The 14190-nt window shown below is 37.3% G+C and overlaps 1 protein-coding gene across 1 annotated transcript in view; it reads left to right on the forward strand.

The window, feature by feature from the left end:
- Ziz (dedicator of cytokinesis protein Ziz) overlaps positions 1-14190 on the forward strand; it is a 464297-nt gene that overhangs the window by 378931 nt on the left and 71176 nt on the right. Inside the window, 1 exon segment of the mRNA XM_090369931.1 lies at positions 11604-11722. Coding sequence (XP_090226057.1) covers positions 11604-11722 — 119 coding nt within the window.

Consider the following 14190-nt stretch of genomic DNA (forward strand, 5'->3'; position numbering starts at 1 on the left):
GGATGTTCTTCCCGTCATATTGCTTATAGAGTGTCTTGTAATCAGTAGACAGTGAGTAAATTTCCTTCCAAACTCAAGAATACTGGTTCTGCTGATAGGAAAAAAGGAACTGGATGCAAACGAATCTCTACGTCAAAACAGACTGTTTAGAAGGCTTATGCCTTAAAAACGATAAAGCTTCTTCATCTGAGATGAAAAGAGAATGGGAAGAACATACAGGAGTGGTAGCAAGTGCAGTAACAGTCAGAAGATGCCTCTTCAAAAATGGAATTTTGGCCCGTCATCCTAAGAAGCCCCTCCTCACACAAAAAATGAAAAAGGCCCGATTAATTTGGTGTAAGGAGCATATCAAATGGACTCCTAAGCAGTGGAAGTCAGTTATTTTTCTCTGATGAGAAGAAATTTGACCTGCATGGCTCTGATGGGAGACAAATGATTCACTGTAGATGTTGTGAAGAATACCATCTAGACTAGGTGCATTTTGTATCGCAGAGTAGGCCACCTGCAGTTTATAAAAGGTTCAGTAAATGTCAATGGATACCTGGCTATATTGGAAGGCAAATTGCTGCCAACCATTGGAGACCATTTCAACCTGCAAAGTAACTGCATCTTTGAGGACGACTCTGCTCCTTGTCATTGGGTGAAAAGTGTAAGTAGGTGCTTCTGTAGTTATTTTAACTTCATTTCTGCATTAGAGGTTCGACACTGTGTTTACATTTGTTACAGGTGAAAAAATTGTTGGAAGAATGGTCCATTACAACTGTTAGCTGGCCAGGAAACAGCCCAGACTTGAATCCTATAGAGAACTGTTGGCATTGTGTGGAATCTGCAGTTGCCAGAAAGAAACCAAAGATCCTTCGTGAACTTCATAATTTGTGTTTGGAAACACAAACTATCAGTTGATTGTCTTCAAAAATTGATCTTGTCAATGCCTCTATGGTGTACTGCTGTTATCAGGGCCAGAGGCGGTTCAACTAAATATTAGTTTGCACCTGGTGAACTTTTCATTTTGTTTTCCATTTAAAATGATAAACCGAAGCAAATTGACGGCTTCTGATAATGTTTCAGCCATAATTTTCATGTTTACCAAAACTGTTTATAAAGGCTCAAATATTCAAATATTATTTGAATCAAATGCTCAAAGGCTCAAATGCTCAAATATTATTTAGCTTTGCCTTAACTATTAATAAATATCTTTTGTTTATATTTCATTTGTGATGCTAGTCATTAATGTAACATACCATCATGAAAAAGGTTAGAAATGTGAAATTCCTAGGTGATGCACTTTATTTGAACACCAGTGTATGTATCTGCTTATTCTTATTTTATCATTTTTATTATTTTTTATTGAAAACTTCATTTTTTAAAATTCAAACAGCCATAGCTCTTTAACCACTCAGCATCAGACACATGTGTATATAACCTTTTTTTTTCACCATAAGGTCCTGAGTTGATCCTGAAAGTACAGTTTGCTTTTTAGGAAATACACCTTATATTAAACTGTTATGAAGGAAAATAACAAAAGTTATCATATGTCTAATGCTCCAAAATGTGCAGCGCAACAGGAAAGGAAGTAAAAGGATATAAATAATGTGTGGTTTGTAACAAAGTGTCTGTGAAAATGGAAATGAAAAATACACAAAGTGCCTGAACAAAGAAGTTTAAGGGATAGTAGAAACTGGAAGTGAAGTAGTGGAGAAAAAGTGAAAGAATTTGAAAAATCTATTAAAAAATGAACTGGGACTGAGGAAGCAAACAATATACAAAAATAACTTTATACAAATAAATAAAAAATAACAAATAAATAAAAAATAATAATAATAACACTGTATTCAGATATGGGAGGGCAATTTTAGCCATCCCTTGATTCGACCTGTTGCTAAAAATTGCCCTCCCATATCTGAATACAATATTATTTATTTTTTTTATTTATTTGTTATTATTATTATTTTTTATTTATTTGTATAAAGTTATTTTTGTATATTGTTTTCTTCCTCAGTCCCAGTTTAGTTTTGTACTAGGTTTTTCAAATTCTTTCACTTTTTCACCACTACTTCACTTCAAGTTTCTACTATCCCTTAAACTTCTCCTTTGTTCAGGCACTTTGTGTATTTTTCATTTCCATTTTCATAGACACTTTATGTTACAAACCACATATGTATATAATGAGCTAAATTTTGATCGGGAAACAATTTTGCCAACTGAATATTGTTATTTGGCCATCTAATTTAGTCATCATACATTGACTGATGCTGATATTTTTGATTTTTACTTTTATTATGGAACCTGGTATTAATTGTTTTTAAATAAAAAACATAAAACTCATATCTGCATATATATAACTTTACCATTCTTTATAAACCTCTAAATTTTTTTTTTATCTTACCAACCTTCTGAATATTTCCTTGGTTTAACATTTGGGAGCTTAAATATATGTTTAGTATTATAAATCGCTATTCTTCTGAATGCACCTAACCTGTTCAAATCTCTCTCTCTCTTTCACATTTATTTCATTTATTTCATATTCATGAAATAAATGTAAAAGAAATTTGTTTCCTGTCCGTCCTAATGCTGTAAGGCTCTTTCACTCGAAATCAACACTACCTTTACATTTCATATACATAAATAATGGATGTACCTATTGTGATTCTCTCCTATCCTCAAATGTTTTCTTCATAATGATTCAAACATCATTAATATGCTGTTTATAATGTACCATTATAAACAGTAGCTGACCAGAGATTCTAAGCATCAACATATAAGAAGTATCGCCTTATCAGTCAATGCTGTAGTTCCATTTTTGTTTCTGTTTATGATCTCAAACAGATGTAAATATTAAAAAAAAAAAAAAAAAAAAAAAAAGTATATAGTTACATGATCAGTGTTTATTTCCCCCCATCCAATATTCTTTGTATCTTGGATGTAAGTCTAATACTCAATCTGTCCACTAATTTGGAAAGTATAGCCTATTGCATTCTACAACAGGCTATATTTTCCTATATAGCTTGTTGTAGGTGTTGGTGTCAAAATAAAATTGGAACACACTTATTGAAACTTTTCCACTTAAGTTGGCCATGCTCCTTTATAGGCTGTATGCATACGAGGTGTGACAAAGTTTCGAGATTAATTTTGTTTCCGTCAAAGTGGCCACATCGTAAACTTATGTCCTCCCGCTGTGTAGCCTGAACTCCCCTCTACCTGCATGCAGGTAGAAGGGAGTTCAGGCTAAACATCATCAGTCATTTCAGTCATTGTACAAGTTGGTTCGTGTAAAGGTGTGTTTCAGTTCCATGTTACGTGAAAAATGGAATGCAATTTAGAGCAAAGAGTTGATAAAACTTTTGGTGAAAAGTGCTGAATTGTCAACGGACATTTATGAAAAGCTGACCAGAGTTTATGGAAATGGTACCATGTCGAAACCACTTGTTTTCAATTGGGCAAAACAGTTTTGAGAAGGACATGAATCCGTCGAAGATGCTGAGCATTCGGGGCATCCTTCCACAACTCGACATGACAAAAACAGTGTTCATGATCTTGTTCAAAGCGATAGGCAGTTAACCACAAGAATGATTGCCGAAAAACTAAATATTAATTGGGAAAGTGTTAGATTAATTTTGACTGAAAATTTGTTGATAAGGAAAGTGTGTGCAAAGCTGGTACCGAAAAACCTCTCTCATGAGCAGAGAGAAATTCGGTTGTGACACTCTCAGGAGATGTTGGAAAGCATTGAAGATGTTCCAGATTTGCTTTCTTGCATGATTACAGGGGATGAAAGCTGGGTATTTATTTACGACCTCAAAACAAAAAAGCAAAGTCAACAATGGAAGGGGGCTTCCTAGCCAAGACCCAAAAAACAAGAATATCAAAGTCAAAAGTGAAAACCATGTTAATTTGCTTTTTTGATCGAAAAGGAATCATTCACAAAGTGTGTTCCACCTAATGAAACTGTCAGTTGACAATTTTACCTTCAAGTTTTGGAAAGGCTTCGCAAGCAAGTCAACTGGGTTCAACCTGAAATTGCTTCATCGTGGATTTTGCATCATGACAATGCTCCCACACATTCTGCCATTGTAGTGAAGGAGATTTTAACTTCAAAATCGATCACAACATTGCAGCACCCTCTGTATTTGCCTGATTTGTCTCCTTGTGACTTCTTTTTATTTCCTTGACTAAAAAGAGTCATGAAAGGAATGCATTTTCAGTCAGTTTCTGAAATTCAGAGTAATGTAACATGGAAATAAAAACATATACCAGAAAGTGAGTACTAGAAATGTTACGATCAATGGATCCTATGCTGGAATGCATGTGTATAGTCTGAAGGGGGCTACTTTGAAGGCGATGGCCTCACATCTGTATAATTTTCAAAATAAAATTTTTAAATTAATTATTCTTGAAACTTTATTGTCACACCTTGTATTTCTCAATATGCTCCCTGCCACTGAGATATTTTTCTGCAACTGCTTTGTTTGACATAAGACAGTCTTTCCTTAATCCAAAGTCATTCATATATCTTTCAACCTGGGTTAATTTTATTTTTCACTGTGTATTAAATTTCCTAGAACTATTCAGTTAGGCTATGGGTACTTGACTTATTCAAGACAGGATAAAATCCTGAGACTACAAGTACAGTTTCCTATATGAATTAAGTTTTAGAATTGTGTCAGATATGGTTGTCTAGGTTGCCTGATCAAAACCTGCTGTCAGTCACCACAATAAGATTTCCAGCACTTATTTATCTTACTGTACGACCTGCACTTTCCATCCAATTTTTTTTTCTCCATTCACACAGTGTTCTCTGTCCAGAGTGTCTTCCACACTTGCCTCTCTCTCTGTCTCTCTCTCATCATCCACCAAAATTCTACTTATAGTTATAGGTATTTTGATCCTATTCATCCTTGCTCAAACAATCAAGCAACATTGGCCACATTATGACAAAAACATCACACCTAAAATAGGGTTAGATCATATCAGGTGATGATTGCCTTCCCCCCCCCCCCCCAACTCAATTGTCTTTAGCAATCACATAAGCTTAATTGCCTGCCCACTTTTTTTCTGAATGCTTGCCTGATCTGACAGTAAGATGTATAGGTTCATGATTTATAGATGTACTGGGTTGGGTTGCATCAGGTGGTGATCACCTCCTTTTAGCTCTGTTGCTTTACTGATTGTGTGAACTTAATGGCATTGCTACCATGTTCATTTCAGAATTGCTTCTTAAATGATGTAGAAAAGAAATCGTTTAGCTTCCCAGATGAAATTATCTTCTACACCCCTTCCCAGTTTGGTCTTAAGCTTACATCTCTATTACAACAGTTTCAATGTTAATCATATGTTTGCTCCTGACTTACAATGGGTGTATGAAAAGTTTGTGGCCCAAGTATGAAAGGGTATTGGCAGTGTTAAAAATTTCTGTACTTAATGTATGACACTTCAAATAGTAACCCACACAGACATTCTCTCAGATATGCCAGACAAGCTGTACTTGCTACCTGGGAGTCTAAAACGCTGATGGAACTGATATTCGCATGACACTCAAGTCAAGTGCACCCAATTTCGGCGAAGTCCGGACGGTCTATAACAGCCAAATCCTCTGCTTGCACCTTCACGATGGTGGGACTGTTAGTAATCCTGGGTATAACCTCCATGCACAAGTACATGGTGGGTGACCACCCAGGTGTGAACCAACGTAAGCAGGGGTCGAGGTGTAGTGCCCACACCACATGGAGGAATGCCGCCCCTCTATGTTACCAGGCAGTACTAGGTGGTAGATGATTCTCATCAACCGGTGAAATACCACCACTTTACTTATTGGAGGCTTGAAGTGGTGGTTTGCTTGTTTGTTTGTTATTTGGTTTTAAGGAGCATTAGCAACTAAGGCCATATTGCTCTGGGATATGCGGTGGTCATTCTCTGACCTTTCCGCATCCTCCGTATTTGGTGCTGACGGGCTCGAACCCCGGTCTAATCAAGAAGTGTGTGTTACGCACTGCTGCTCCTTCCCACCTGGCTACGGAGGCGCCTTGAAGTGGTGGAACCCATGTTTAGTCTCTAGAGCTAAGGTCCGGCCACCCCTTCCCTATCTCTTCCATCATGCAGTATGATTAATGATTTTTGAGGTTATGATGAATGTCATGGTGAGATCCAATATTCCTTGCATTTCGAGGGTACAGCTCTAAAACGGTGTTCGCAGGCCGGCCGCTAGTTAGTACACCGAACCAAACCTATTGGTAACTCTCTAGGAGGCTTCCGGATCAGCTAGTGTATAATCTTGCTACCTCTACTCTGCCAGATAATGACTGGAGGGGGTCCGAGTAGTGTGTATGCGGGGAGCATTGTCGAGGCCACGTTATGTCAAGGATCTGGGTATATTCTTACCACATGTACGCCATATCCAAAAATTTCATTACTTCATACAGCATGTCCCACCCACTTTTTCTTACTATTGAATACACCATGAATTGTCAAAATAATAGAGCAAGCTTATCTGTGAAAAGATCTAAACCTCCCAAGGACTTCCTAATTAATTTCACAAATATACGTGGTCTCAATTCTAATCTCAACGATGTCCATTTCCACTTGCAGTCTTCCAAACCCCATGTACTTTTTCTGACTGAATCTCAGTTATCGGTTGATTCAACTACTGCTCATCTCAGATGTCCAAATTATTTGCTGTATGATTCCTTTTTCCCCAAAGGTGGTACTTGTACATATGTCAGTTTCCGATATTCCATGTCAGAGACTTTGTAATTTGGAATCTCCTCTTTTCGATCTTCTCTGGCTTAAAATCTCTCCACCTCATTGTGTCAGATTCGTCTCTTGTCTCTACCGTTCTCCCAACTCCACTAATCACTTGGAGCTCTTTGACTTCCTCTCTTTGCAACTTGACTTTCTCCAGTCCAATTTTCCTAACAGTGAGGTAATTTTCTTTGGTGATTTTAATGTTCACAACTCCAGCTGGCTTCAGTTTTATTGTCACACAGACCCAGCAGGTCGAGATGCTGAGGCTTTTGCAATTACTAATGACCTAGCACAGATTGTTCATTTACCTACAAGAATACCGGACAATCCTAATCATACAGCCAATATGCTTGATCTTTTTCTCACAAACAACCCTTCTAAGTACAAGGTCGAAGTGAGAGGTCCTTTAGGCACTTCAGATCACAACTTGGTGATTGTCTCTTCTCCAATGGAACCTTTATCTCATGGCTATTTCCAACCTCGTATTGTTTGGCATTACAAGAATGCAAAATGGGATGACCTGCGAGACTTCTTTTCTTCTTTTCCTTGGTCTGATTACTGTTTCAAAACTTCTGATGTCAACGTTTGCTCAGATCGTGTCAGTGAAATTATTCTTGCAGGAATGGAATCCTTTATCCCACACTCCTCTTTAAAATCTCGTCCTTTATCTAAACCTTGGTTTTCCAATAAATGTGCTAAGGCTGTCCAAGAGAAGAATGTTGCATATCGTAATTGGCTTGTTTCTAATTCTTCAGTTTCATTTTCTGCCTACACCAAAGCTCGCAACAATTGTAAAGCAGTTATTAATCAGTCCAAACTAGAGTTTGAACAGGCTAAGAGTAGAAAACTTGCTTCTTGCCCTAATGGTAGCCGAGCATTCTGGTCTCTTGCCAAAGCTATTGGCCGCAACTTTTGCCCATCTCTGCTCCCACCTCTGTCCAAACCAGATGGTTCTGTTGTCACTTCAGCCAAGGATAAAGCTGACCTGCTAGCATCCCATTTTTCTTCGAGCTCATGTATTAATGATCTTGGTAAAACACCTCCCACCATTCCTAACACACTCCATTCAATGCCTCCTGTGGTCTTCCGTCAAAAGGATATCAGAAGGATGTTGATGAATCTTGATGCTAAGAAAGCTCCAGGTACTGATGGTATTTCTCCACTTTTTCTCAAAACCTGTGCTCCTGAACTTACTCCTATTCTTTGCCGCCTTTTTTCACTTTCTTATTCCAAAGGTGTTTTTCCTTCTGCTTGGAAATTTGCTCATATCCAGCCAGTTCCTAAAAAGGGTGTCAAATCCCTCCCATCCAATTATCGTTCCATTGCAATTACTTCTACTCTTTCTAAAGTAATGGAGAAATCAATTAACCGCCAACTCTTAAACTACCTAGAAACCTTCCGTTTGATCAACGATCGCCAGTATGGATTCCGTCAGTGTCGATCCACTGGTGATATTCTGGCTTATGTTACCCATTTATGGACTAATTCAATGGAAAGGTTCGGTGAAACACAAGTAGTTGCTCTTGACATCTCAAAGGCTTTTGATCATGTTTGGCATAAAGGTCTTCTAAACAAGCTTCCATCTTATGGTTTGACAACTGTTTTTAGTAATTGGTTATCCAGTTTTCTCTCTGATGGCTCACTGAGGGTGATGGTAGATGGCACTCTGTCTTCTAACTTCTCCACTAATGCCGGTGTCCCCCAAGGTTCAGTTCTTTCCCCCACTCTTTTCCTCTTGTATATCAATGACCTTCTTCCATTGATATCCATAGTTTTGCCGATGATATCACATTGCATTCAACTTTCCATTTTGAGAAACCTTGTCCTGCTCAATCAGCTTCAAGTTCTCGAAAATCTGCTGCCAATTCCTTAAATGCCGATCTTCAGGTAATTCTCCAGTGGGGCAAAGACAACTTAGTTGATTTCAACCCTTCTAAAACTCACTCTTGTCTTATATCTCGCAAAAAGGATTCTTCTGCTCCTACGCTTATCTTTAGTGACACTCCGATTTCTAGGCAAAATGATATATCTCTTTTGGGGATTACCCTGACTTCTAATCTCTCTTGGCACAAGCACATTACAAATATTGCTTCCTCTGCATCTAAAAAACTTGGTTTTCTCTTTCGCTCTCGGCATTACTTTTCTTCCAAACAGCTGCTCACTCTGTATAAATCGCAAATCCGCCCTGCCATGGAATATTGTTCCCACATCTGGGGTGGTGCCCCCAAAACCTCTCTCAGGCTTCTTGATTCCATTCAGAAGAGGGCAGTTAGGTTAATTAATGATTCATCTCTAACAGAGTCTCTCCACTCCCGTTCTCATAGACGCACTGTTTCTGCTGCATGCCTCTTCTACAGATACTTCCATGGGCACTGTTCTTCTGAATTGGCTTCTATAATTCCTGCTCTCTCTTTCAAAACAGTCCGAACACGTGCCGCCACCAGCCAACATCCATTTACTGTCCAACTTCAAACCTACAGAACCAACTTTTCATCTTCCTCATTTATTCATTCAACTGCCGTTTTTTCTGGAACAACCTTCCTTCATACGTATTTCCTGAAAATTACAATCTACAGAAGTTCAAGTCCAATGTCAACAAATATCTTCTTTCATCTTCTCAACCTCCAACCCAAGCACGGTACTAAGTACTATAGGTTCTAATACCTCTCGTGTTTGGGGTTCACATTAAAAAAAATAAATAAATAAATAAAAAAAAAACCCAAGTTTCTTGTAGTTTCAGTAGCATCTTTTTTAATTACAGGTTCTGCAGTCAAAAAAGTTGTGCGAATAAGGAAAGATGGACAAAATCAGTTACTGTGCAGTCATCCAGTATTTGAGAAAAAAAGGAACTAATGTGAAAGGAAATTCATAAGGATATGGTTAATTGAGTATAATAACATTGGGGGAGAATGCTCTTTCCTATTCCATAGTTAAGAAGTGGGGCAACAGAATTTGGAGGAGGAGAACCTGGAAGATGACCTACACTGTGGAAGACCTGCAACTTCCATCACTCCAGAAGTTGTATATGATCTGGTGATGAGTGATTGATGAGTGACAGTTTGTTACCTTGCCAGTATCTTGGACATCTCGTTTGGATGTGTGCATACCACATAATAACATAGGTGCTTGCTAGCTATGAAAAAGGTATCAGCCCAATGGGTCTCAAAGTTCTTGACAACAAGTCAGAATGCACAAGAGTTGTCAAGTCAAGTGAACATTTGCATCATTTGCAAATCCAGCAAATTTTTCAAGGTTTGTGACTATGGATGAGATGTGGGTCCATTACTTTCAGCCAGAGAAAGGAGCAGTCCAAACATTGGAAACACAGCTCTTCTCCCTCTCCAAATAAAACCAAGTTAATTCCTTTTGTTGGCATCAATATTTTGAGATGCTGATGGACTGTTGGTAGTGGATTACCTTCAGAAAGGCCAGACAGTCACAGGGGCATATTATACAGACATTGTGAGGTGTTTGCATGAAAACATCAAAGACAAACACTGAGGAAAACTCAGCAGAGGAGTCTTGTTCCACCAGGACAATGCACCTGCTCACAGTCTGTCATTGCCATGGCTGCGTTGCATGAGGGCTGCTTTTAAATCTTGGGCCATCCATCTTATTCACCTGTTTCCTAATTTTAAAAAATACCTGGCTTGAATCTATTTTCCCACTGACAGTGATGTTATTACTGCAGTGGATGCATTCCTGGAGGTGCAAGCGAAAACTTTCTTCACAACTGGAATCAGTGCACTGGTGTTAAAAGCACATTGACTCCAAAGGGGACTATGTTGAAAAGTAATATTATCAGACTCCTCAAAAAAAACCCTTCATACTCAAACCACAAACTATTCAAATGCCCCTCATATGTTAGTTCTATAATATTAAAATTTGCAATTTATACAACTTGTCTAACTTAACAGTGTCAAATAATAATGTATGATTTAATATGATCTCTGCAAGACTAAGTACTTTGCCAGATTTAAATGGCTGAATTGTATGTAGTTTTATTATTTTACCACAATTTTGCCTAACCAGTGCAATAGACTTTTGATTATCTGGGATGATTGGGTAATAATTTTTTTTATATAATTGAAACCCTGCATAATCTACAGAATTAATCAAAAACTCATAAATCTGACAAAAATATATTTAATTAGACAGATAGATACTTTATTCATATTTATGAAAGTATATTACGGCATGAAAAGATTTGACACAATTTAATACATATTATTTTTTGAAAAAGGAAAACGTGAAGTTTTGCTTTTTCCGTTGTCTTCTCTTCCTGTAAATAATACTATGCAAATTTGAAGTACCATTGTATCAGCAAGAGAGCAGACCCTTGTTGTTCCATGTACTTGTATTATGAGGGTCAATTAAAGTTGACACTCTTGCACCTTTTCATGCTATTTACGAGCTGAATTTTTAGTTCAATAGACAGAGCAGTCCTTTTCCATATTATTGACACAAACACAAATTTAAAAAACTTGAAACGAAATATTAAAATTAATAAATCTGATTATATCAGAACAGGAGTAACACTCAAATCTTATGAAATATGACTTAAGTGAGCCATAGGCAGAAAGCAAAAGAGGAAATGAGGTTTCTGAGAAATTAAAGGATTCTTGTCTGTAGGAACATTACAAAAAGTAAACAAACATATCTCTAATGGTTTTCATATATTTCTTTTTACTATCCAGCTTGATCGACTTGGACTTCTGCAGGCTGTGGAGACCCCATTTAATAGACTCCCAGATAAATAAGAGTCTAATGTAAAATATCCTTAAATGAATTTGTAAATTAGTCTTTTAAACTATAAATACTAATAACAAACATAATTTAATTAATGTTTGAACTTCACATTGTAGGAACCAGCAGCCTGGAATACTGCAACCTAAAGCCATGACACTGCCAGCTCGAACCCCTCCACCTTCATTTGCCCATAGGTGTAGTAGTACTTATAGTGAGACTGCTTCAGCAAATATGTGTAAGTACCATTGCTTTTTATGTTTATTTATCTGTATTTCAGATGTGTGTATTTATCTGTATTTCAGATTTAGTGAAAGAAAAATTTGACCTTTTAAATCTCTAATGACCTCAGCATCAACTACAATTCTAAATTTCATTATAGTGCAGCTATATAAAATTTAAACTAATGCTTCAGAACATCCAGATTCCTTGATTATATGTAACTAACATTGCTTAAGAAACAGTGAACCTGATGTAATCTGATTTAGTACAGTGATCGGCCTTTACCTTGCTAACTAAACAACTGACTAAATAACTTTGATGTTATGATTTTATCATCATTCCTCAGCATAACCTAAGTATAGGAATAATCATGATTTTTTTTTTTTTTTTTTCCTACAAAATTATTATGCAATAATGGTTTTCCTAATAATTAGATAATTTAATGGTATGAATTTGACCTATGTTTAATATGTTGCAATATTTATAAAAATGGATACCAAACCACTAATAACTACAAAAAAAATAATACTGCAGTTATAGTTATTATATACTAAGCCACTCTAATATTCAAAATGATTTTTAATAATTCTGTTGCAATCAACTTTTTGAATTGCTTTACAATATGCAAAAAAATTGTATTAAATTATGTATTATTCAGAGGTTATATTCATTGCAAGTTGTAAAGGTTTCATGCAGACTGTAGTTTTTGATAATGTTCAAATGATACTGATCAGATCTTGTTTGTCTAGCCATAAGACTTTGTCGGCTTTTATACAAGGCCTTCCAGGATGCCTCTGCTTGTTCAGTGGAAATGTAGATTGCATTTCAATGAAATATCTGAAATCTGAAGGATTTTTTTTTTTTTTTTTTGTAATAATGCACTTGTCATATTCTAAGTGTTTGCTAAGAGACATGGTTAGTTGAAAAGGTTTTTTTTGCAGTGACTACATTGTTTTTAGTATTAGTATCAGTAGTGGCAAATGATGCAAGAAAGCAAGCATATCAAAAAATAATAATAAAAAAAAACCCTTCCCACATTACCTGTCCATCCCCTCCAATAATTTTTATAGTTTTTCCATGAATTTATTCAAACTGTCCACTTGCACAACAACAGATGGAAGTTTCTTCCAACAATCAATCACCTGCTGGCTAAAGGCAAACTTCTGCACATCTGTCCTACAAGCATCCTTTCTTAGTTTGAATTTATGCCTCCTTCATGTATGTAGTCTGAAAAAGAGGAAGCATTCCATCAGCATTGAGCTTGCCCAATTCATTCAAATCCTTAAACACTTCAGTGAGTTCACCTTGCAGTGCCTAGTCTAGATTCTGCTGTTTGCAAAACTGAAACCTTTTTTGGTGAGACCATCATTTCATTCCTTTCACCCATCTCATTGCCCCTCTGCACCCATTCCAAAAGTTTGACATCCTTCCTAAAACGAGGCTTCTAGACCTGTATGCAGTACTCAAGGTGCGACCTGACTATTGCCTTGAGATATACAAATATATATTACAATGAGATATACACCTCCTTATCTGTGTTGACAAAAATCCATGAGCTGTCCTGGGAGCCTGTCTGCACTTCTCAGAGAAATTCATATCTGACTGCAAAATTACCCCCAGGTCTTTCTCATTTTCCACCACTCTGAGTGTAGTACCACATGAAAAGCCTAGTAGCTTCTACGATTAGCATTAGTAGAGGCATACAATGCAAGAAAGCAAGATTATGCAGCATCAGCCAAAAAAAAAAAAAAAAAAAAAAAACCCTCCCATTTGATCCCTCCATTCGTTCCAAATGCCTGTCCAGCTCAGCCTTTAATTTATTTAGGCTATTAGCTTCCACAACAAAAGATGGAAGCCTCTCCCACCAATCAACTACCCGCTGGATAAAGGCAAATTTCCACACATCTATTCTACAACTATCTTTCCTCAATTTGAAACTGTGCTCCCTCAGGTTCTTAGTCTGAGCAAGATGAAGAATCCCATCGGCATTCAGCTTACTCAACCCATTCAAGGCCTTATACACCTCACAGGTGCCTACTCTCCAGGTGCTGCAGTTTGCAGAACTTAAGCCTTTCTTAGTATGAGCACTCCTTTGTTCCCCTCACCAATCTTGTTGCCCTTCTTTGTACTCGTTCTAGCAACTCTACATCCTTCCTAAAATGTGGCCTCCAGACCTGTATACAGTACTCTAGGTGCGGTCTGACCATTGCCTTGTATAATGGGATTATCACCTCCCTGTCCCTACTAGCAAAATTCCTATATATCATTGACAAGACTCCATGACCTGCCCTGGCAGCCCGTCTGCACTGCTCAGCGAACTTCACATTTGGCTGCACAATTACCCCCAGGTCTTTTTCACTTTCCACTTCCTTGATTGTAGTACTACCCAGTTGGTACGTTTCTCTTCGGTTATTGCTACCCATATGCAGTACTTTGCATTTGTCAAAGTTAAACTCCAGTTGCCACTTCTCAGCCCATTTTCCC

This window comes from Mastigoproctus giganteus, chromosome 1, assembly GCF_048544385.1.
Source record: "Mastigoproctus giganteus isolate SK-2022 chromosome 1, ASM4854438v1, whole genome shotgun sequence".
Taxonomy (NCBI): Eukaryota; Metazoa; Arthropoda; class Arachnida; order Uropygi; family Thelyphonidae; genus Mastigoproctus; species Mastigoproctus giganteus.